The sequence below is a fragment of the Colius striatus genome, chromosome 4 (assembly GCF_028858725.1).
Source record: "Colius striatus isolate bColStr4 chromosome 4, bColStr4.1.hap1, whole genome shotgun sequence".
Classification (NCBI taxonomy): Eukaryota; Metazoa; Chordata; class Aves; order Coliiformes; family Coliidae; genus Colius; species Colius striatus.
The window spans coordinates 89,039,901-89,063,299 of record NC_084762.1 but is presented as its reverse complement, the minus strand read 5'-3'; the positions used below and the strand labels follow the sequence as shown (position 1 = coordinate 89,063,299).

The 23,399-nt window shown below is 45.2% G+C and overlaps 1 protein-coding gene across 3 annotated transcripts in view; it reads left to right on the top strand.

The window, feature by feature from the left end:
• The first annotated feature begins 3,269 nt into the window (after positions 1-3,269).
• KCNQ3 (potassium voltage-gated channel subfamily Q member 3) overlaps positions 3,270-23,399 on the top strand; it is a 208,996-nt gene continuing 188,866 nt past the window's right edge. For all 3 annotated transcript variants that reach the window (XM_061995812.1, XM_061995811.1, XM_061995813.1), the window contains exon 1: positions 3,270-3,607. In XM_061995812.1, coding sequence (XP_061851796.1) covers positions 3,270-3,607 — 338 coding nt within the window. The remainder of the gene's footprint in view (positions 3,608-23,399) is intronic.

The following is a 23,399-nucleotide window of genomic DNA, read 5'->3' as shown; positions in this document are numbered from 1 at the left end:
AATTTTCTGTTTGAAAAGGGACTGCATAGCTTACTGCAAAATGCTCATCACTGCTCCCTCTGTGTGCTCCCAACAGAGCCTGTTACAGCCTCCTGGCTGCAAACTCCAGCTCGGCAGAAGCACTTGCTTTTGATTACAGAGATCTTCAGTTTCAGCCAAGGAGGTGGATGTCAAACCTGTGCATGTTGGGTGCTGCCAGCAACACATCATAAATAATAGTAATGGTGCGTAATTGCTCATCAAACCAAATCGTGGCCTGGAGTGCTCCATCTGGCCAAATGCCCTGGGACGTCAGCAGGAGCTTCACCAGCAGGTGTGTGATTGGGGTCTCCAGCAGCAGCACTGGCAACGAGGTTCTGTAGCACCACTGTGAGGGGCTGGTTCAGATCCCCTTGCAACTGCTGGGTGACTCTGCACTGATTTAGAGGACTTTAGCTCACTCCCTTTGCATTACACTCCTCCCCAGCCAGTACAGCTACATCTGTGCAATAGTTATCCCAGATGGAGCATGGAGGAGGAGAATTCCTCACACCAAGCAGAGGGATTTTAAATTTAGGGAGGAGATGGAAATACTTCCTGTTGCATCTTAAAAGATGGTTTCTACAGGTACGATTTGAGACTTGAAAATGTCCCAAAATCCTGTGTTTGGAGGATACAACTGAAAGAAACATGTAATTGATACTGAAAAGTCCCATGTGCCTGTTGTAAGGGCTTTAAAAGCCAAACAAGCTGGTATGCCTGCCTATCAGTCAGCTATTGCTATTGGACATTGGTACAATCCTTTGCACATGAGAATAATTTACTGCCCCCCTGCCCAGACTATTTACCATCCTCATTTTGGTTTGAACATTTACTGTTGCGGTTCAAGACTGTGATGAATTGGTTAGCTATAAATTCTCTTTCCTTCCCCCTTCCCCTCCCACCTCTTCCTATGTGAGGCTGGGATGAAGGTTAAGGCATAGGGTGTTATCTGAAGTAAGTGCTCTATTCTCTGTGCCCCATACATCCTCGCTAATGCTTATAGCTCCCTTGTGGTGTTTGGAAGTATCATCGCTGTTGTACTGAGGTAGAACAGGAGCTGTAGAGAGATAAATGGCCTAGTTATCAAAACTTCCTAGCCTCCCACAGCCCTCCTTGGGAATACAATTATAAATGACATTCAAATGATGCTGATAGATGTTAGCTGAGCGGGGAGCAGAACACGTGCGCTTCTTGCTGATAGTGCCACAGAGATCTCAGCTGACCTGACATGGGCTGTGATGCCACAGCCCTGTGGGTGAGACCCTGTGCTGTCTGCTCACATCTGCCTGTGGACAAATGCTGTGGGGTTGCAAAGGTTCAAAATGGGATGGTGAGTTGAGACATAACAATGCTGAAACTTGCAGAGCTGAAGGCAGAGGTGCTTTTTCTCTTTTGGCATAGAATCTTCTAATTTTGAACCTTCAGAGTGTCTAAAATCAGAGGTGAAACAGCCCTTCTTCCAGCCAGCAATGCAATGACAAGTGCCATTTTTAGAGTGATCTGGGGTGTCTCCAATAACAGCCTATTGTCTGGTACGATGGCCTCTGTAGACTTGTGGTGGGTCCAAAAATCAAATCCAGGAGCTCCCTTTCCATCTGTTGTCCTTCCTGACTTGTAAAACACAAGAAAGACAGCTCAGATTATAAATGCCTTGAGGAATGGAGCAGGAGCAGCTAGAGTAGGTGGCAAATCTGCTTCTGTTATTAGTCTGGAAGGGCTGTTGGGTGTCTTGGCGTCTCTTCAGGAGATACCAGGAAAACTCTCCCATCTGGAGGAGGAGGACCTCTCATGAAAACAACCAGAAACCATAAGGTTTTGTCTTTTGTTTTAAATTATGTTAATTCTTATCTGGCAAGAAAGAAAGGCTCGATTAGACCTTTTGTATCCTCCCAAGGTGTAGCTAGGCGAATGCTCAGCCCTGCATGCAGATTTTCACTCAAGAGCAGCTCTAAGAGGAGAGGGAGTGCTTCTAGTATGTTGTGGCAGAAATCCCGGGGCACCAAGGGTGCGGGGCACACAAAAGCTGTCTCTTCCTATCTTCCTTCCACCCCACTAAAAATGAAAGGAAAAAGGTACAGCGCTGTCAATCACACCCCTTCAGGATTTTGGTCCGAGGTGCTGGTACAGATGCTAAAACGGAGCAATGGCAGCTCAGGTGCGGCGGGTCAGGGTAGACCCCCCCGGGGGTGCAGCTGGGCTTCAGCTCCGACGCTGCTCCCTCGAGAAGCCACCCGGGCAGGGTACCGCAGCCCGGGCTGGGGCAGAAGCTACATCTTCTGACAGCCCAGTGCAAAAAGCTGCTCCCTGGCAGGGCTAGAGTGTTACAAGGGCGTGCTGACCCCCATCCCCCGCACTCCGCGGGCGGCGGCTCCGGCTCGGCTCGGTTCGGTTCGGCTCCGAAGGAACCATACCGGCAGCCAGCGCCTCCAGCCGCCCACCCGCCGCCTCTCCCGGCATCCTTCATCCCCATCCTCCGCTCCTTCCTGCTCCGGCGGTGGAAGCAAACCCCCGCCAGGGGCCGGGGATGCCCTCCCCCTCCTCTCCCTCCCCTCCAGCCGCAGCGGGGGAGGGGGGCTGTGATGCTGCAGGGGGATCCCCGGTTGCCGAGCGGGGTCTCCCCTTCCGCCGGCTGCCGGGATCTCCCCGCTCGGCGCCGGCGGCCCCAGCGGCGGCTGCTGGGGGCTGGCAACCGGGAGGACGCGGCGGCGGGCGAGTGGGGGGCAGCCCCGTGTCGGAGGGCCGGCGCCGGTGCCCCGTGCACCGTAGATGACTAGACACCCGGGGCTGGGGGAGCGGGGGGGCGGGCGCCCGGCTATTTGCTGGCTGCATACAATGGGCCACTCCCTAACGTGAGGGCTTGGGGGGAGGCAGGAGCTGGGAGGAGGAGGAGGAGGAAGAGGAGGCGGGGGGGTGGGGGGGAGGAAGGGGCTCGGGCATCGGGCTGGTAAATAAACTCCGCGATGATTTCCCTCTCTTGCGCTGGCCCAGGTACCTGCCGCTCTCCTGCCTCCCCGCTGCCTGCCGGCGGGGGTGACCTGACGGGGATGTGACTGCTTTCCCCCACTCCACCTTTCCCCCCTCCCTCCATATACATATATATATATATACACACACACACACGTATATATATATATAAATATATAAGGAAATCCTTGTGGGGGAGGGGCGGGGAGCTCGGATCATGGCCCTGGGGCTCCCGGGGCTGCCGCCGCCGATCTGCAGCTCGCCTCCGGGGCCCGGCGGCCACCATGGGGCTGAAGGCGCGGCGCGGCGCGGCGGGCGGTAGCGCGGCCGGCGGGGCGGCGGCGGCGGCGGGGCGGCGAGCGGCGGCGGGCGGCCTCGGCGACCCCGAGCAGGGCTCGCTGGCCCTGGGCACCGGCACCGATCGCGACGGCACGCTGCTGCTGGAGGGCGGCGGGAAGGAGGAGGGAGGCAAGCGGAGCCCGCCGGGGCTGGGGCTGCTGGCGAAGACCCCCCTGAGCCGGCCGGTGAAGCGGAACCACGCCAAGTACCGCCGCATCCAAACTTTGATCTACGACGCCCTGGAGCGGCCCCGCGGCTGGGCGCTGCTCTATCACGCCTTCGTGTGAGTACGCGGCGCGGGGGCGCGTCCCGGGGCGCGGGGGCTTGCCCGGGGGCTCCCCCGCGGCGACGCGCCCGGGGCCACCGTTTTGCTTTATCATTCTCGGCGTTAGGCGCTCCGGGGGACTTGCTCCAGGGCCGCCGAGGGAGGGGTGGCAAGGCTCTCGTGATGAGGTGTGCTGCGGAGGGTGGGGGGTTAGTTATTCTTTCTCCTGGCGTTGGATTTTTCGTAATGAGCAGCGTCTGTGAAGTGTGTGTCTCTCTCCCGTAACGTTGTTTCGGAGCGGCATGCCTCAGACCCTGGGAAGGGGATTGCTAGAAAGACCGAGCGCTGAGCAGCTTTAAGCCTCCAAGTGCTTAAGGGGGGACGCTGCCGGCTTCAGTTCAGCCTAGAGCAGTGCGTGCGGTTAAACTTGCAGTAATAAACCCCGAATGAACAGACTCTTTCAGTAGCTGAAAGTGTCAAATGCAAACCGTCGGATTTTGATCCGAGAAGCATCTCCCTGCAGTGCACGGAACCCCGAGCATTGCAGCACTGACAACCGGAAAGTTACTCTGACCGCAAGCGAACTGAGACGAAACAAACTCCCTTTGTGGCCCACAGGTGACAAGTCAAGTGAATGACCGCTGTGTTGTATTCCTAAAAATGCATTCCTTTCACTTTTCATCTGGGAGATGGAAAAAATAAATTGGCTTTACAGCATAGAATGGAGTTGGCAGAGTCCTGTTAAAATAAATGTGGCTTTTAGTGGTTGTGAATGTGTTTGAAAACCCACGGGATTGTCGGTGATCACGGTGTTACTGTTTTTCTCTGATGCTGTAACGTGCACTGAGCTCTGCATGACAGAGGATTTAAGCAGCAATTTCTGAAACTGGTTTATTTGCCAAAGACAAAAAAAGTGCTCCAGGCTGCATGGGCTGTGTGTGAGCCTGGAGCTGGACCTCGGGAAGTCCTGATCATCACTGTAGTCTTTGCACTTGCTAGTAAACACCTTGAGCTAGGGCTGTGAATTTTACCTTCTGGCAAGTTTTCCGTTGATGTTAGTCCTGGTGAAGAGTAAAAGGCAGTGCTCCTTGTCGGCTTGCTGCTGTGTACTACTCACCCACTGCTGCTCCCCACTTGTCAGGGTTTTCATTAGGTGCATCTTGGGACATAGGTTGCTGCTTCCCAGCTTCATTTCTGTGACTGTGGACACTGTATGCCATGACACTTTCTCAGTTCTTTTGTCCCTTTTTGCTATTGGAAAGCTTGTGCTAGCAGGCAGGGAGAAACAGCTTTTGGGGTGTGCTATGCTGGGAAGACTCTTTGGTCCAGAGCTTGCTGTTCTAGCGTGCCCAGTACTGCATAATGCTGCCTCTTGTTGGGGAGAGTCATGTCTGGATGGAGGAGCACCTGCTTGATCCAGCCTTGTTCAGCCCCTGCACACTGCAGAAGGGAGGCTGTAGCACACCCTAGGGCGTTGTGAGCAGCTGGCTTCTCTCTGCTGGCAAATCTGTGCTCAGGTTCAAGTCTGGATATAAGCAGTCGGGCAGTGGATGAGTCTAGAGAGGCTCAGGTGAGCCAAGATTTGCATTTATTTGCAGTGGTGTGAGGCTTTCCAAGTTACAGCATTCTAAGTGTGTGGTTAACCTGAAGATCTATGTTCAATATGAATCACAGAATGGGAAAAAAAATCAATATGTTTGTAAGGTTTGATCCTTCTTAGGAGTGGACCTGACACTGTGTGGCCAACTTCTCTTTGGTGATTGTTCATCCTGCATCCTACAAAACTGAGACGTGAGTCTGACCTGCTCTCACAGGAGTCAGTAACATTCTTGTTAAGACAATCGGTGCCAAGTTCAATATTAATGAAAAAAACCCTCTCACTTTTATCACTCCTTATCGTTAAAGGAAATAAAATACACAAGTGCTGTTCTGACAGCCCAGCACAAACATCACATCCCTTCCCAGGACACCCAGGAGGCCTCAGCAGTCCAAGGCTGCTGTTGACTGCACTGTGTTTCTTTTCAGCCTCAACTCCTTCTGAACTCAGTAGAAGCTGTGGGCTCTTACCTCACTGTAAGATCAAACCCTACAAAAGGAATCTGCTGAAAGCAGTGGAGGTGTGCTGAGATCTTGCTGACAGGCTTCAGAGTTTGTTCCAGCCGTGGAAAATAGTGACCTGCATAAGAGCAGGAGTGATGCAGTGGGGAAGCAGTGCCTAAGTTGATATCCAGAGTCTTTATTCTTGCTTTCATATGAATTGTCTTAACCTTTTTCCTTCTGAAGAGGAGTCTCTCTCATATTTGAGGTGCTGCTGTAAGGCCATTGTGGCAGTCCCCTTGTACTTCTATTCACACTAGAACAGTTTCCCCTTTCCCTTGGGTAGGTGAGAGATTACTAGCCTTTCTGTAAAATCTACATATTTGATGCTGTTTGAATGTTCAAGAAAAGTACCATTTATCTTAATGACATGTTACACTTTGTCTCAATCTTCTGAGTAATTTTGCAATAAATACCTTGCAATCAAAATTAAGAGTAAGAAGGTTGCTCTCATATACAAAACACCCCAGAGGGTAAACTTCTGAGGGCCAAAAGGGACTGCAGCACATGTGGATGTGACAAATTCCTTAGAGATCCAAGTGTTCAAAGGTGATTAATGAAGAAATTATGCAGAGGACTCCATTGCTGTGAACATCCCAGGACTTAGGAGGTGGAAAGCTGCTGATGGAAGTGGGTTACAACTTTAAGGACAAGCTGAGGGTGTTGTGTAGGGGCAGGAAGGGGCTTTGCAAAGGTCTTTGCGAAAGCTTTGGATGCCAGAACTTTTAAAAGGGTGGTGCAGATGGGATCTTGTTGAATCTTGCAGTGATGCCCATATGACTGCAAAAGGGGCATGATCCTTCGTGCATCTCACTGCTATAATGTGCACATAAAGTTCAACACAGTGCCTGTTGTAAACACTTTAGTTTAGTTGGGGTTAGACCTAGTGAAATTATTTAAACTATCAAAATAATTCAGTGAGAATGTGTAAATGTGATCAGGCCCTACCAAACCCCTGGGACAAAGATGCAGGGGAGAAAGGGGGAAATTCCCAATGGCAATTTTAGTGTTCAGCTTTCACTGGCAGTGATTTATGGAAAGAGTCATCAAATATTTTCCTCGTGATTCTTCCTCTTTCTTTGTTCAGTGCAAGTGAGTTTGTCTAAGCTTATACTGATAGTGAAGAGGAAGGTGATTTGATCCTAAGGAAGCTGACTGTGTTTCCTTCACCATTGGAAAACATTTATTCCCTGGCAGCTCTGCTAAACAGGAGCTTTATATAACACTGGTAAAGTTTCCCTTTGTTAGTTCACCAGGGTTCACAGACCTCTGGGCAATATGGTAATATCCTAATGGTGTAGTTGGTAAGACAAAATTGATTTTCCCATGAAAAATGTCACCTCTAAAGTATTACTGAACATTTGCAGTAAAAAATATAAAATCAAATAAAATCTCTGGTTTAATCTTTGAAGATTTTAATTTGGAAAAGCCTCTTGGGGGTTTCATGTTAGGCTTAAAAGTATCCCTGCTTTAGCCCAAGCTACTTTCCCTGTAGGTGTAACTGCTGTTCCCTTGATCTTTTGTATTTTCCTTTGTGTTGAGCAGCACAATATCTTGCAGGAAACCTCTGCAGTTGTGCCTTGTGGGATGCGTGCTTTGTCCAGGGAGACCGACTTGAGACCTGTTTGTCTCCAAGAATGATCCAAATGCTTTATTTATGCATAGAAGCATAAATGAATCAAATTAAAAATTGAAAACAAATACGGTTTTGATTTTCCAGTTTATGTTGTAAGCACAAAATATTTGGTGGATAATGGACAGAATCCAAAAAGGCAACAAAATACAGATGAAGTTGCAGTTGCAATTTGTGGAAAATTTTCAACCCAACTTAAAGAAAAGAGATGCAGCTAGAAAGAAAAGAGAGGTAGCTAGGAGATATTCTTATTTTCATACTATCCTCTGAGACAGCTCAGCCTTCACTTTCATGGAAAAATAAAGCTATGAAAATGCTGGGGATTAGATTTTCCTTTTTGGGAAAGTGTGCAATATTGGCTGCATTCTGCTGGTGCAGATCACCATGGTATACCTGCTGGTGAGAGAGGGAAACCATGGGCAACACTTGAAAACCCTACCCTATTTTCCATGCAGTCTTCTCTCAGTATCACTTCAGATCTGGAATAAAAAGAGAAGGCAGTCATGCAATTCATTACATTGTCAGTATTTCGGGGGAGCACCGCTGAGTACCTCTTGCATGACTGATTGTAGGTGGATTTTTTGCAGAGGAAACTGTCGTGAGGCTTGGGAAACAGGTTGAAGCTCTGGGGACTTTCTGCTATTTTCCGCTTTGCCCTTTGGGAGATGATCCATAAGATGTGCTGATCCACCAGGCTGTGTCAGCCATCTGGGGTGAGATGGGAATAGTCTTGGGGTAAAAAGAAGGACAAATACATATCCTTCCTTGGACTGTCTGGCATGGACTTGCCTCTAAGTGAGTCCCCAGAGCAGCAGAGCGAGCCTGGTCCATTAGCAAGTGCCTTTTGCTTATGTGTTCACCAATACAAGTTCTGTTTTAATTATTTATGCTAATTCATCGTAATGCATGGATAAATATTCTGCAGTATACTTTGTAAAAAATAATGAAGTCTTAGTCATTGGAGACCTCACCACACACCTCTGCCATTGCATCTCTGCCGAGGCTGGTGAAGTCTGCCCCGGCTTTGCATGCAGTTCAGTGAGATGCGACTGCATCTCAGCCCCTGGGATCAGCCACCATCACAGGCTGTGCTCACTGTCTGCCCAAAGCTGGTAGGAACAGGAAGGGGCTGCAGAGCCTGGGGAGGCTGAAGGGTGTGTGAAGCGAGTGGCTTGTGATGCCCAGCTGTAGCTTTGATGTCCCTTCAGTAGCTCGTAGATGCCCAACGCTTGTTTAAGCACACAAAGTACCTCTGAAATTACAAACCTGGCCCTTTGGTAGAAGTAAGTGGGTTTTTATAGCCTAAAGACTCATATCTCCTTGCCTCGGTATTGGTGCTGACAGCAAGACCCACTCCCAGAACGGGTACTGACAGGTTGGGTCGGTCAGCCCTCGTGCTCAGCGTTGCCATGGCTACACTGATAACTTGCCGAGTTTTGGTGCTTTCATGCCTGCTCGGTGAGCTGATGGGAGCTGCAGGCACACGGCTGCCTGTGGCACAGGCATGCACCTCGATCTCCCCATGAAGCACTGGGGATATGGGTCTCTAATCACCCTTCTGCACTGCTCACCCCACCTGACACAGCCTCTTCAGGCAGATGTGGGATCCCATGTGCCGCCCATGGTGAGGGAGGGTCTGACATGATGGAGGAGCATCTGCTCCCCCAGCTACAGCCAACGCTCAGCAGCTGCTCTTCCAGTGCTGGCAGCCCAGCTCAGGAACAAGCCCTTCAGAAAGGCGTCACAGCACCTTGTGTAATTTCTTTGAAACTAAACAGTCCCAAATGTCATCATTTTCGGGAGAGGTGGTGCAGTGTTTTTCTTCTCTTTTGAGCAACTTGCTAGTGAAGAGTAGCGCCATCTCAACGCTCCTCCAGCAGTCTGGGAAGCCCTATCAGCAATAAAGACCAGGATCAGACTTACACAGAATCACAGAATCTTAAGGGTTGGAAGGGACCTCAAAAGATCATCTAGTCCACCCCCCCTGCCAGAGCAGGACCACCTAGAGTAGGTCACGCAGGAACTCATCCAGGTGGGTTTTCAGTGTCTCCAGAGAAGGAGACTCAACAACCACAATATCTCCAGCACAGCAGCTGTGAGTCTGGTTGGAGATACCATTTGGTTCATCAAAACCATCTCAATTTTTTCTTGTGAAGAAGTTTCTTCTCCTTACAGAAAACACCAAATCATGATGGGGCACAGCAGGGGCTGGGCACGTCTGGGCCAGCTGCTGAGCAGACAGGCCACATGGGCTCTACTTCTTGTTTTGAGATGGAGATTAGGGAAACATTTCAAAAGTTATCAGGGAGAGGCTTTCCACACTAGTTTTGCTCATTTTGGTACAGATTGTAGAAACTTTCAAAGCAAAGTTAATGGAAACAACTCAAGACCATGCATTTTAACAGCTGGGTTAAAAAGTCCTCACATATAACACCAGTTATGTGTGATTGATTGTGTGTCTGCAAGTGAAGATGAAGGTGCCCCAGGTGCTCTTCCCATTTCCTTTTTCTCCCTAACATCACCCCAAAGACTATTCACCTGACATCTTTCTCTTCTGTCTTTGAGTGTCCCTGTCTTCAAGTATCACTTGATTAAATGCTCTTTATTTATAGCTTATCCAACATACAAATCTGTGCGTGTATGTAGAGCACGATTCCCTACCTCTTGGTCAGTAAAAAGTCCTTTCCAGCATTGAGATGTATGTGCAAGTTCAGATGATGGCATGCATATTCAAAGACAAGGGCTGAACTTGAGTAATTTGGATCTAATTTATCAGCTGTAAGAAACTTTCCAAACAAAATCGGTCAAGTGAGTGTTAAGATGATTTTTATCTTGTTTAAAGACATAATAGATTGGTGACCTTAGATACAGCGAAGCAGCTGGGTGATTGGGCACTACTGTGTTGTTGGGCCTTGCATGTTATGAATAAATGATAATGTTTATTCTTGTATTTAATAATGCTATATTCCTTTCTTGTGCATGGAACTTTACAGAAGGAATGGAGCCATAGAAACATTGCTTCTGTTGTTGCTTCTGGCAGATACTGTATTAAATGGGATAGCTTAAATATTAATAGCTTTACAAGGAATATGGTCCACGAGAGCTGTTAAGTATACACTACCTTCTGTTTTAGGGTGATAGCTGGGAAACTTAGCATTTTCTGTGAAGAGAGGGATATGCCTGGGGATATTTAGGTTCACGGTAACCTACTTTGGAAAAAGGCACTTTGGGAGAACTTTCAGGCTGGAAATCTGTACCCAGCCTTAAGCAAGCAAACTGCTTAAGAGCATATTTGACTTGGAGCAAGTGAAAGGTGCCACTGATGTCAGCAGGAACCCATCCAAGGTGACACTGAGGTCACCTAAAGCAGAAGAGTGTTTCTGAGATTTAGTGGAAAGCAGCACCAGGGATCATCTTCCTCTGCACAACCATCTCTCTGCTCTACTTGGGCCCTGTTGAGATCCACCTAAGCCACAGTTCTCCACAGGATTCATCACAGGCCTTCATTCCCACTGTGCCTCAACAGACACCTCTGGTTATAGTCACAAAGGTAACACTTTGCCCTCCTTAGAGATGCTGCCTTTTGCTTGTTTGTGTGGGGTTTAAAAACCGTGCTGGAGTGCAGTTGCATGTCTCCAGCACTGCTGAATCTGTTTGGAGAGATGCCAAGATCCTGATATGAGAATCATCCAGTGTCTCTTGAGGTGGCATGCGCTTTCACTCCCTTCTCCTACATGCATTCATCTTCCAAAGTCTGTCATACTTTGTTTTTTCTGGATGCTGGTACATGATGGTGAAGCATTACAAGTCCATTGAATGGCAGCAGCACTGGAGAAATCCTAATCCTCTCTGGACTGTCTGTTGTATTTTACTTCCTTTGACTTTACAGACTACTTCATTTTACGAAGCATCTCACTTGTCCTCCCTGTTTTCAGAGTTGTTTCTGAGCTATGTGGATGTGTTTTGCTTTCCTTTGCCAACCTCTATTAGTTTGTGATTGCCATGTTGACTCTCCAGTGGTGTTTTTCAATGTCAGATGCTTTTCATCCTTACTTTCTTCTGTCCTCTCTAGTGTTTTGATCACCTTCCAGATTAGTACCTCATAACTTTGTTAATGTTCAATTTAATTCTTTTTATAGAACATTAAGGAAGCACTTAATAAGAGCAGAACTAAGAAAATCCATTCAGCATTTCACTAAATAACGACTTCCCCCCTTCCTAGTTAATACAGTGTCATTTGTTATGGTGTTATTTATAGCTCTGAAGCCAGTTTTTAATCTCATGTAGTTTCTCCTCGTCTGAGTTAATAGTAGAACTGTAAGATTTTATGAGGCATTGCACCTGTGTCAAAACAGCAAATATATCCTACTTTTTTTTTTGCTCAAACCTGATTGTTGGACTTTATTTATCTATTTAGTTCAATGATGTGCATTTCTTATCTTCCTGTCTCAGAATTTTCATGCTTTTGACATGGTTTCTCTCCCAGTGTCCCCAGTACTGTCCACCACTATAGTAGTGCTAAAGCAATGTTGAAAGCTTAAATGCCCTGATCCATCCAAGCCCTAGTTCTTTGTTATTTTATGGGAGCCATTAGATTTGGGTTATACTTAACCTTAGATGAATGACAGAGTGTTAATCTGAAACCAGAAGACTCTTTACAGGGCGTACCCCACTGACAGAGAGTCTAAGATATTCTGTTTTCAGTGGGGATGGAGGAGAAGCCAGTGCAGCTGTTGAGGGACTGATAGTGAAATCCCCAAAGCACACGATGGGGAGCTGCCCACCAGACTCTCAGCAATGCAGCATCAGCTCAGCTTATCTTTGCTCCCTTCATGCCTCTCCATGCACCGCTCAGAGCGTTTATGAGAAGGGATTATACCCTGAGGAAGGGATGTCAAGAGCAACTGATTGAAATTGCAGGGGAATTAGTTTAGGGAGGTAATTACAAGAGCTGGAATTTGCTCTTCTACCTTTGCTAACACTGCTGCTCTTCTGAGACGTGCTGGAAGAATTTCAATGCACGCAACTGGCTGGGGCTCCCTGATGAGCCCTCAGACACTGTGCAGTGACACCAGATGCATGGGCCGTGGCTCAGGACTGTCCTTGCATTGCAGATATGGCAGCAGCTTTTCTCAGGCCTAGACTAGTCATTAACTATGTCTAGACTAATTGTCAAAGGCGTGCTGGGGATGTTTCTGAGCAGTGGCACACAATGGCCAACAATACCATGTTACTGGATACCCCATGCCAGGGTTTTAGAAGAAATCCTACCCCACTGAAATAATACAGGTTCCACCCTACGTGTAGATCCAAGAACATGTTTTATTTTCCATATCCTTTCATTTCTGTGCGTTGACTTTGACAATGGTTTTGCCATTTCTGTTTCAACACTTCTTGTGCTGTTCAGACTCCCATGGACATTAAACACTTCACCCTCACATCTTGGCATATTAAGAAAAGAGTAGAAAAGACTCCATTGATCATTCATTACCATTTTTTTAATGATTTGTGTAAAATGCAGAAGAATGTATTTCCAGTCACATTGTTGCTGATATTTAGACATTTCTCCTGATTTTGTCTCATTTATTATTGTAGATGTTGCTCCATTACCTTGTTAGGCCCTGGGTCTGGGATCTGGCAGCTGCATGCTCATGGCAATTTCTACTCTCACAATGTGGCTTTATCACATACTAGATTCTCAAATATGCTATTCTCTTCAGTGCTAAATCACTTAAAGCAACTGTATTTCCCTACTTTTCCTCAAGGTTTGAGAGGCTGTCCCTCAACATTCACACTGGGGTCCATCCATCTAGTGCCTTGTCTGAGATAGCTGTCTGAACTCCTTTTAGAGCTGCTGAATGAAAGAAAACCAGAAAATAGAAGCTTCTGGAGTGCAATTAATCTCATCCTAAAGATGATTCTAAAATAGGTGAGATTAATCAACTCTTGCAGTGCCTGGAACTTTCCACTGGCTACAGAGGAAACTTTAGGTGACTAACTTGAATTTAAGTATTTACACCAAAACCATGTGAGGAACAAGAAACTTTTTACCAAGTCAGGTTAAGATAACTAAATTTAGATATGTTCATGTAGAGTTCTGTGTGTGCAATAGGTTTTTCAGTTCTCTTTATAATCAGTAGAGATGTAGTCAATACAGTCAATAGATTTTACAGTGCAATTCATCCAACCAGGTGTAGGGATCTGCTTTACATGGAAATAAATCACAGCTCCATTTAGCAATTCTTTGTTGTAGCAGGGGCTGAAGTGACTTGATATCTGGTAAATGTCTGCAGTAAAAGCCACTTTCAGACAGACAAGTCCCATCTCTAAAGGCAAATGGAATATGAATCTTACTGTACCATAATTAATATTAGGGTCAACATAAAATTCTAATTGCTTCTCCTCAAGAGCTGTACATATGTGACTGGTCATTATCCCAGGCCTATGGTCATCGCTGACATTAGGCCAAGGAAAAATATGATGGTGCAGTCAATCTCTTCAGTTTTATCATCTTATTTATGCTGTTAATTTCAGTACTTTTCAGATATTTCCTTACATGGGAGTCGAGTTTGCCTTTCCACCTTCCCTTTGTTCTCTGGTTTGCTATGGGTTCTATGTCCCTGAGCCCATGATGTGTTATTACAGTTGCTGTTCATCTTGAGGGCATGCCCAAACCCAGACTTAGCTACCTCTTGTACTGAGCTTCAAATCAGACTGTCTCAGTTCTCCTTGCATCTTCTTGTGCCTATTCGAGATTTACCTGGGCATAGCAGTTACTGCTTGCAGCAGACCTGCTTCTTGCTGTTCCTCAGTTGCTATCCATTTGCATTGCTCCTCTTGTCTCCATCACTCAAAATTAGCTTCCTCAATCAATGAAGAGACAACATTGCTTTCTAGAAGGTGTCATTTAAGGATCAGAAAACAATTTGTCAAAGGTTTCGATATTTTCCTTTTGGAGCCGGTAAAATATGTAGGGAGTCAATTTGAATGTCCTGGGATGAATGATTATGATTGTGATAGTCATTCTTAAGCTTAGACTGTTCTTTAAGTTCTATGATTTTCTCTGTAAAGCTGGAGACTTTGTAGGTATGTAAGCACCATTCAGCATTTTAGAGGGCGTGCTCACTTCCATCCACCAGCTGAATCAGTAAATGAGCATAATTGAACCTAATACCGAAATCATTGGAGAACTGTACAAAATCTGAATGCATGAAAATGCCTTGACATAAGGAAGTGGTTTTGTGAGGTGGTGTTTTCTTTTAGCAGCTGCTGCTTCATGTTTTGCTTGTTTTTGCAGAAATACTGAGCCAGCAACCTCTTTTAGTCATGTCAGTGAAAATGTAGAGTAAATCTATTACAGTTAGAACAACAATTGGATTTGGCTGCTGCACCACAGTCTTGTTCTGGACCCACTACAAAATATTCTCATTTTGTTTTACTGATATTCTGCTGATGCCAAAGGCCATAGTTAATGTCTTACTCCTCTAGTGAGGTACTTCTCTGCCACAACAAACTTGCCCTCCCATTAACGTAAAAAAGTTTGGGGAATAGGGTAAATAGAGAGAGATGGAGATCCCAATGTGAGATAACAAGTGAGCACCAACCTGTTCCAGAGTTGTCAGTACTAACATCATGATGTTTGCAGGTTGTTTCCCTCATGTTGGGCACTGGCTTATGCAAGTGTGGAGTCTTTCCTTCTCTCTCTGCTCCTCAAAGTGGGGATTTTTCCTCCTTCAGAAATGCAGTTATTTAGTTATTAAATACAGTGCAGATGAGCACCATCTTTCTGGCCATTTCTTGGTGTCAGTCCTGTCTGATGTTGGGGCTATAGGAGGGAAGTGACAATTGCAACCTTTTAGTTTGGAAGGATTTAGAGGTCTCCAGTCCCATTTGAAGAGTAGGGCTAACTTCAAAGCCAGATCAGGTTGCTCAGGGCTGTATTCAGTTGTTTTGTGCATCTCCAAAGTTTGAGCCACTTTATATTGTGAGGAGCAATAGATTTTGTTGCACTTAATGGAGTATGTTGTTCTATGCATTTCTCTTAACTATTTATCTCTTACCTGCATACAGCTATATTTGGTTTTTTGCTATTTTATACTTTTTCTAACTTACTGGACTTTGGCATTGAGTATACCTATGTCAGGAGTAATATTGTGCCTCTAATTCTCTCAGATTAGGGACTCAATAAGGATTACTGTGTCCATCTGGTGTGAGGTAGGTTAAGTACAGGAATTACCTGTGAATCACCTTGTGTTTCATCATTATTCGTGTTTCAGTTTTGGTTGATTATCTCCCTGATGCTGGATTTAGCATCTGGTGGCAAGGTATTTATTCCTGCTTGACCAGCCCATGACTTTGGGCACAGCCCAAAGTTACAGCCCCTATGCAAAGTGCATCGCGGTAGAAGCTCCTAGAATTGTTGTGATTCAGACCCCCACGCTTCTGAGTCACTGCTCCTGATCACTCTTTGCTCTAGGGGTAATGGTGGTGGTAGGAAAAAAGTGATTTATTGATGTCCTGTGTAAGTAACAGATTTTTTGATGTGACTCAACTGTTCCTTCCAGAAAGGGGAAACTTGAAGTGGAGGTGGACACCCATCTCTCTTCCAAGAAAGGTTACAAACTGAACTAATGTCTGCCCCTTGAGGTTATCCACATTCCTGGTCTCAGTGTCAGGAGGAAGATGATCAGGAGCACCAGATACAGGCTAGTCCAAGATCTGCATGCTACTTCATCCACAGCCTGTACCACATCTGCAGCTTTGCTCCCAGTGTCAAGATGATAATACAAGATTCAGATTTGCAGCACCATTTTCTGCCAGTGTTAATAACCAAGAAAAAAAAAGGATATGAGCTGCTGGTATAACAAGAAGTGGAAAGCAACTTCTCTAGCGAGTGAGCATGTAGGCAGGACCAAATGCTGTGTCTTGCTGCCTGAATCACCACACTTCCAAGCAAACACAGCATTGCTCCCAGTGACCAAAGCAGGACATAATCACCTCCAAAGCAACATTTTGCTGAAGCTCTTCTGTTACAGAGTAATATCTTATAATTTTCTGGAAACAGTAACTCTAGAGAAAATACCATCAGGGTGAATGAGGAAAAGAGATTCTGAGCAGCTGGAAATGTGTCAGTGCTCATCTTCATTATCAGTGCTTGTTTTCACTTATTCTACCATGAGTTAATTTTGAGGCAACTTAAAGTAGATAATGTGTTTATAAGCATTATTCTGAGTGCTTCAGCAATGTTTGTTCCAGGCTATGAAGACTGGAAGTTTCTGCTATAGTAGATAGCTTTTTAATTGCATAAGTGATGATGTAGCAATGGTTAGAAGATTATGCAAGATAAATTCAGGCTATAGATAAAGTCTAATAGGGGAGCACATATCTGATGGCAGAATTTACACTAGAATTTATCAATTTTCCACATTTAATTTTTAAACCAAACTTGGAGAAGTTTCCACAAGACAGATGTAGGCTGTAGTTTAGCTGCAAAATATGGGATTAAATCAATAATTCTGAATATTCTTGGTTGGTGATTAAGCAGGTCTTCAAGTTATAACTAGGAATATGTTGGGTTTGGATTTTTTAAATTTAGCAGCAGATAAGAAAATGAGTGATGAAGTAACTCAGGAAAAAAGATTCATTTGTTTCTTAGCTGTATTGTTAACATCTGCATATAACACAGCATAAGTAGGTAGTGGTAATAGTAAGTGATCTGGGATTCTTAGGACTAAATGTAGGTGTTTTCCCTGTAAATGTCTAAAAGTGGCTGAGTCATTTCAGTCTCCTCAGTTGCCAGTATAAACCACTGCTATAGGAGCGATGGTGATTGCTCAACTCATCTTGAAGTAAATGATGGCACTGATAAGTCACATCCTGATAACTAGAGGTGATAGCAAATAAATAGATATCACTTGACTATAACAGGAGCTTTAATATGGGGCTTAGGTGTAGAGACCCACGCTAGGAACACTGACTTTAAATGAGATGAGTCTTACCTTAATCACATTGTTGAAGGCCTTGTGAAGATAATGACTTTAGAAAGTACTGTGGACTAGAGGTTAAAACAGAGCCATCCTTTTTTGGCCTTTTTGACTACCTCAAATATTAAAATCTCATTAAAATCTGCAAGACCTTTCTCAGAGCAGGTAAATACAACGACCCAAGATCATCCACTTTCTGCAGCACTGGGTTCTCATTCAGTCTTGTACTTAAATCTTGTGGGACTTTATTGATGTCCCCCAGGCTCCACATACATGCAGAAATGAAAACTCATCTAGCACAGCTTTGAAAGACTGGGGTCAGAAACTGTTGCTGGTCCCTCTGAGCTGACCTCTATCTTGAAAGCCAAATAATAATTGCCAGAATGTGGGATTTTTGGTCTGGAAAGAGCCTCAGACCAATGTCATCGTATCCAGAGCACAAATATCTACCTATATCTCTGAGATATTTTTTTTAATTGATTTCAATATGTTCATTCCTTCAGAGCTGTCAGCTCAGTTGAAGAGTGAGATGTAATTTCTGGGTGTCCATGCAGCCTCTTTGCCACCGATCCTGCAAGGGGAACAGATGGACCTGTCTGGTTCTGCCTTGTCCAGAGGAAAAAAACAAATGGTTTTCAGACCATTTAGTTTTTGTGGGTTATTTTTTTTTAAAAAAAGAAACTGGGCAGGAAGAAAAAGGCAGTGTTTTTTGTAAAGTGAGGTAACAGTAGCAATGGTTCAGGGAAGAAGCTGACAGCTGTGAATGCAGTTCCAATGATAATGACAAAACAGCTGCTGAGCTGAACAAGGAGGCAAGGGAGATGTTGGAAATAAAGCTGCAAAAAAGAGAAGGAAGAGGAGTAACTGTGCTATGAAAGGTTAAACAAAAGAAGGAAGGAAGGAAATTTAGGCCACTCTTACAGGTGAGCATGTTAGGTGCAACTTAATGAAGGTGCTGCTTGTATAGAGAAAACAACTTAATTGCCTTCCTGGTGCTTAGGTGCCTATTTCAGGCAAGGTGCCTATTTCCTCTAATTGCAAAGTGTCTTCAGTGTAAAACCTGTTGTTGCTGTTGGCCTACATGAGAGACCCCGTGCATTTTGTGTGGACTGATGAGAAACCCAAGACCTGATCATCAGTGAGATGTCTTGTCCAGGTAGTGGTAGTTGTTTGTTACATGAAGGGTTCCTGCTCTGCATGCAGCCAGGGGACTGTGATTTCTGAGGTGTTTCCATCTTCTTCGTACATGTCACGGTTGTCATCTTCACGTGGCAGCACAGAGCTATGAGTTATCTGCTAGTACCTAAACAGCAGGAGAGTTAAAATTCATTTGTTGTTTTAGTGCAGAGCACAGCCCTCAGCTGAAATCCAAGGACAGTGTGCATTGTGGCAATTTGGGGCTGATCCCAGGACAGTGGATCTTACTCTCTTCCCTTCAAGCTTAGCTGCAAACCCCAAAGGAGGTCTAAAGAAACTAAAGGAGCAGCGTATTCAAGGCACCTTAAATGTGACTTCAATGGTGAGAAAAGAGGAATAGCTTCATCTAGTCTTAAGCTATAAAAAGGGATGCCAGTGAGACACGAGGCAGCTTGCACTTCTGCTTAAACACTCTTAGGAGTGTTTAAGTCTCCTTGTTACCATAAATAACAACCACATGGGAATATCTGTAAAGGGAAAGCAAGTTTAGAGCTTCAAGCCCTTGATCCAGAAGTAAGCCAAGAGGCATCGTGGTTAACCATCACTGTGCAGCAGTGCAATGGTTTAGCAAAGGTTAACAAGCAACTGCCAGTTCATCTCCTTTCTCCCTGACACTAGAGCCCTGGGCTTCTCTGGTGTAGCCCTAGAGAGACAGCAAACATTCCTGCAAGGGAAAGCATCCTCAAAATCAGGCCTGAAAATATGTCTGCTGGTCAAAATGACTGCCTTTGAGGAGGTTTTCTTTACCAGTTGATAAAGATTATCCTGTGGTCAGGTTTTCCAGACTTGCTTTGTAACAATGAAGCAAAAAAATCTACCTTTTGGGTTTTTTTTTTTTCCAAAAAAAAGAGAACCAGAAGCTGTGTCAGCCCCATGACATATCCTGACTTCACAAGCTGAGGATTAGGAGAAACAATAAACCCAAGAGTGTGCAGCACTGTGAAAGGCACGTAAGTGGAGTGATGATTTTAGCTGCTCTCTCTGTTCTCATTGCCTGGCAGTGCTTCTCTTCAATAAGTTTCTTTACTTCTGTGACTCATCTAATGCCCTACTCTGTAACTTAGTATCAAGGTGCAAGACCTTTTGTAATTCTCTGTTTATGGTTTTATATCATCTACAGGATGTTTCCTGCAGATTGGTGGTTTGTTGGGTTTTTTTCAAGATGAGGCAGAGGAGTCACTGGCCTTGTTCCGAGTCAGCGAATCTAACATAAAATCAGGCTTTTAGTTGGACATTAATCTTCATGTCATGGCATCTTTTTTAAGCTCCTGGATCATTTTTTAGTGGAGATAAGGACATTATTAGCAGTGTGTGGTCATGTGATAAATTGTAATGGATGGAAGGTGAATGTGATGGCAAAGGTTATGTCTGACATATACCTATGAAAGTGTGTTTGAAATAGCATAGTATCACACAGTCACCATGGCTCATATTCCTGCTTGGCTGGAGCAAGTGCCTTTTTACTAACCCAGAGATTATTTATAATGTATTTATACACACTACAGAAGTGCCTTTAGGGACAGGCAGAGATGAAAGCTATTTAGGCTAAGCATCCTTGAACAGAAACACAGAATGGCAGGAGTTGGAAAAGATCACTCAGTCCAAACCCCTGCTAAAGCAGGTTCCCCTCAATTAGGTCACAAAGGAATGGGTCCAGGTGGGTTTTGAAAACCTCCAGAGAAGGGGACTCCACACCCTCCCTGGGCAGCCTGTGCCAGAGCTCCTTCACCTTCTCAGGAAAGGAGTTTTAACTCATGTTCAAGTGGAATTTCCTGTGTGTTGCTTGTGCCCGTTACACTTTGTCCTGTCACTGGGCACTACAGAAACAAAGACTCATCCATCCTCTTTACACCTGTCCTTTAGGTATTTATTTAGGTATTTATTACTAATAAGGTCCCCTTTCAGTCTTTTCTTCTCCAGGCTAAATAATCCCAGGTCTTGCAGCCTTTCCTCCTAAGAGAGATGTTCTAGTCCGCTGATCATGTTGGTAGTATTCCACTGGACTCTCCAGAAGTTCTGTCCCTCTTGAGCTGAGGAGCCCAGAACTGGACACAGGACTTCATATGAGGCCTCTTCAGGGAAGAGTAGAGGGGGAAGAGAACCTCCCTCAACCTGCTTGCCACACTCTTCTTGATGCCATTGGCCATGAAGACACACTGCTGGTTTATGTTTAATTTGCTGTCCACTAGAACTGCCAGGTCCCTTCCAGAGTACCCCACACTTCCTCCAGCACTTTTAGGTCCCATCACATTGCTTCCATAAAACCTCCAATCTTTTCCTGAGAAGCTGGTAAGATGCAGCCACACCTGACCCCCTCGGTGAGACACATTCCACCCTGCCCAGCTCTGTCTTTTGTGCACAGGGCATCTTTGCCCCAAGATGTGTCCAAGTTCACACACAACAAGGAAAATGACTACAATTACCACCTGGGGCAGGTATAATTTAATAAGAAAGCACTTATGATTACTGTAATAATCAGTAGTCTCGGTGCTCCAGTATTATTAGTGTTTTGCATGCATGGCACAGAGTCAAGCTTCTTGGAAGGGAAGGCTGGAAGGAGCATAGTGCTGGGTTTGCTGATTCTCACAGACTGCTGCTTCCTTTCTCAGGGGACAGTGAAAGGAGTGTGGAAGAAAGTGGACTAGTAAGTAGTAGAATATAGTATCGTTGGTAGAAAAGACAGTGTGTCATTCCAGGGATAATAATGGTTAAATATTAGTAAAAGAACTAGGGTTTCAGTCCTTCATGGTGTTTTCAGGGAAGACATTGGGAATTAAAGGTTTGGAATCACTAGAGAGACTGATCCCTCCAATTAGTCTTAATACACAAAAGCCATCTCCAAAGCTGATATCCTCACTGACAGCATCTTCATTTATGCACAGATTAAATGACTTTCCAAGGGTATCTACTTTGTCATTGTTTCAGAGCACACGGACACACACACTTGTTGCTTATGCTTTATTCACTCTCAGGGACAGAAGGCAAATCAACTGAAGGCTGTTGCGTTTTAAGGCTGCTAATTCACCTTCTTTTATCCCAATTCAGCTCTCATGGAACCAAGGAGAAACCGATTTCTTGATTTGGGAGTTATTCCATCGTTAGGTGCTGGGTAAAAAAGCATGGGGTAAAAAAGTGATAACATTCACCTAAGAGCATAAATTACTTTATGGCTGGTGTCTCACAGACATTGTCATGTCACTGGCATCTCCTACACAGACAACTGGTCACACACAGCATGTGTTGTGTGGAGTGTTTGCACCTAGTGTGACTGCTTGCTGGGGGCAATTGGGTTTGTGTTTCTGACCAATATAGAGCTCACATTCATCTGCATTCTCAAATCATGTTTTTTAGCCACATCTCACTCAAATTCTCATGTGTAAGCTCCAGGTGAATTAGGCAGATGTATTTAATTCACAGAACTCTGCTGTTTCCTTATGTTTCCCTGGGCCTACTGGCACCACGAGACTGAAGAATTTAGGAGGTGCAGCCTATGTGCATTCCCCGATGCTACCTATGATCTATCGCATCTCTGCTCTTCCTGGATGGCAGTGGCCCATCTTTGTTGGAATTGCAGAGGATTTAGGGAGGCAACTGAGAATAGAATAACACTGAGATTTCTTTCCTCTTCTGGGCTACCATAAGATGATGAGCAACACCATTTTATGGCAGCTGCTGCTGCATTTTGAGAGATGTCTGGGAAGAATCCTAAGCACAATTTCAAGGTGGCTGTGAATCTCCTGTTGGCAAGTGCTCAGCTCATGTATGTTGTTTTTGTTGTTGGTTTATGCAGATAAGCTGCTATTGGCATTGTTTTTGGCAACTCTGGAAGCAAAGCTGGTTTTCATGTGTTTGGATTGCGTACATGGTGCTGCTGTATGCAGACAATTTCAGTAATTAGGGAAGTGGAAGCAAGCAAGGAAAATTTAAGTCCAGTTCCTTAGAAGCAGGACTTTGTGTTGCAGCAGTAGCAAGGACCTAATTACAGTCTGGGATCTCACTGGACTAAAAAGCTGTTCAAACTCAGAATAACAAACTGATCTTTGCCCCAAAGATGTTACAATTTAAGTGTAATAGAGGAATTAACAGGTGGATTCAGAGGAAGAAAGGTGAAGCAAGAACCATCGGCAATACTCTCAGTTTGTCCTCAGTACAGTGTTAATAATGTAAATACCACAGGAATGGATGATTTGAAGGAGAGCTAAGTCAGTGAAGTAGCTTCATGAATCTTTGCCTCTTCCAGCTTATGTCAGTGTGACTACTGCCTTTGCAGTGTATGCAATACAGATCTGGCATGTGAGCAATAAGAGCTGTCATGGATCTGGCAGAAACGGTTGTTCCCAGTGAGAAGCGAGAGGCAGCACAGGAGGAGTCATGACTCAGAGGTACATTTCTCAGTCAAGATGGTCTCCAAGTGTCTGGGCTCCAGCATCAGAGCTGAAGCCCAGCCCTGAATGTATATCTCTCCTAAGGACAAGTGCTGTACTTTGTGAAACATGGTAGAGTGCTCCTAATGGGGCACTTCTGCTCGTTGTCCGCTTCAGAGCCTCAGCTGTGAAATATGGGGAGGTCCTGGATGAGCCGTGCAGGGCTCTGAAGAGCTTGTTTCAGTAGCATACAAATTAGCACTTTTTCTGTGAGATGTTTGTTGTGCCTCAGGAAAAAAACTATGAGCCCAAATACCTTTCTTGATTCAGCTGTAGGATCCTTGTCTAGTCTGTTAATGCATTGAGGGTTATCATTCACAACATGATTGGAGAGAAAAATGAGTTAGCAGCTCTGAGTAGCACGGTGAAGGGCTCTCAGAAGCAACAGTGGCATTTCCTTGTATCATAGGCTGAGCTGCAAGTTGGCTGGATCTTCTGGTGAAGATGAGGTGAACTAAGAAATAAACTTGCTTCAG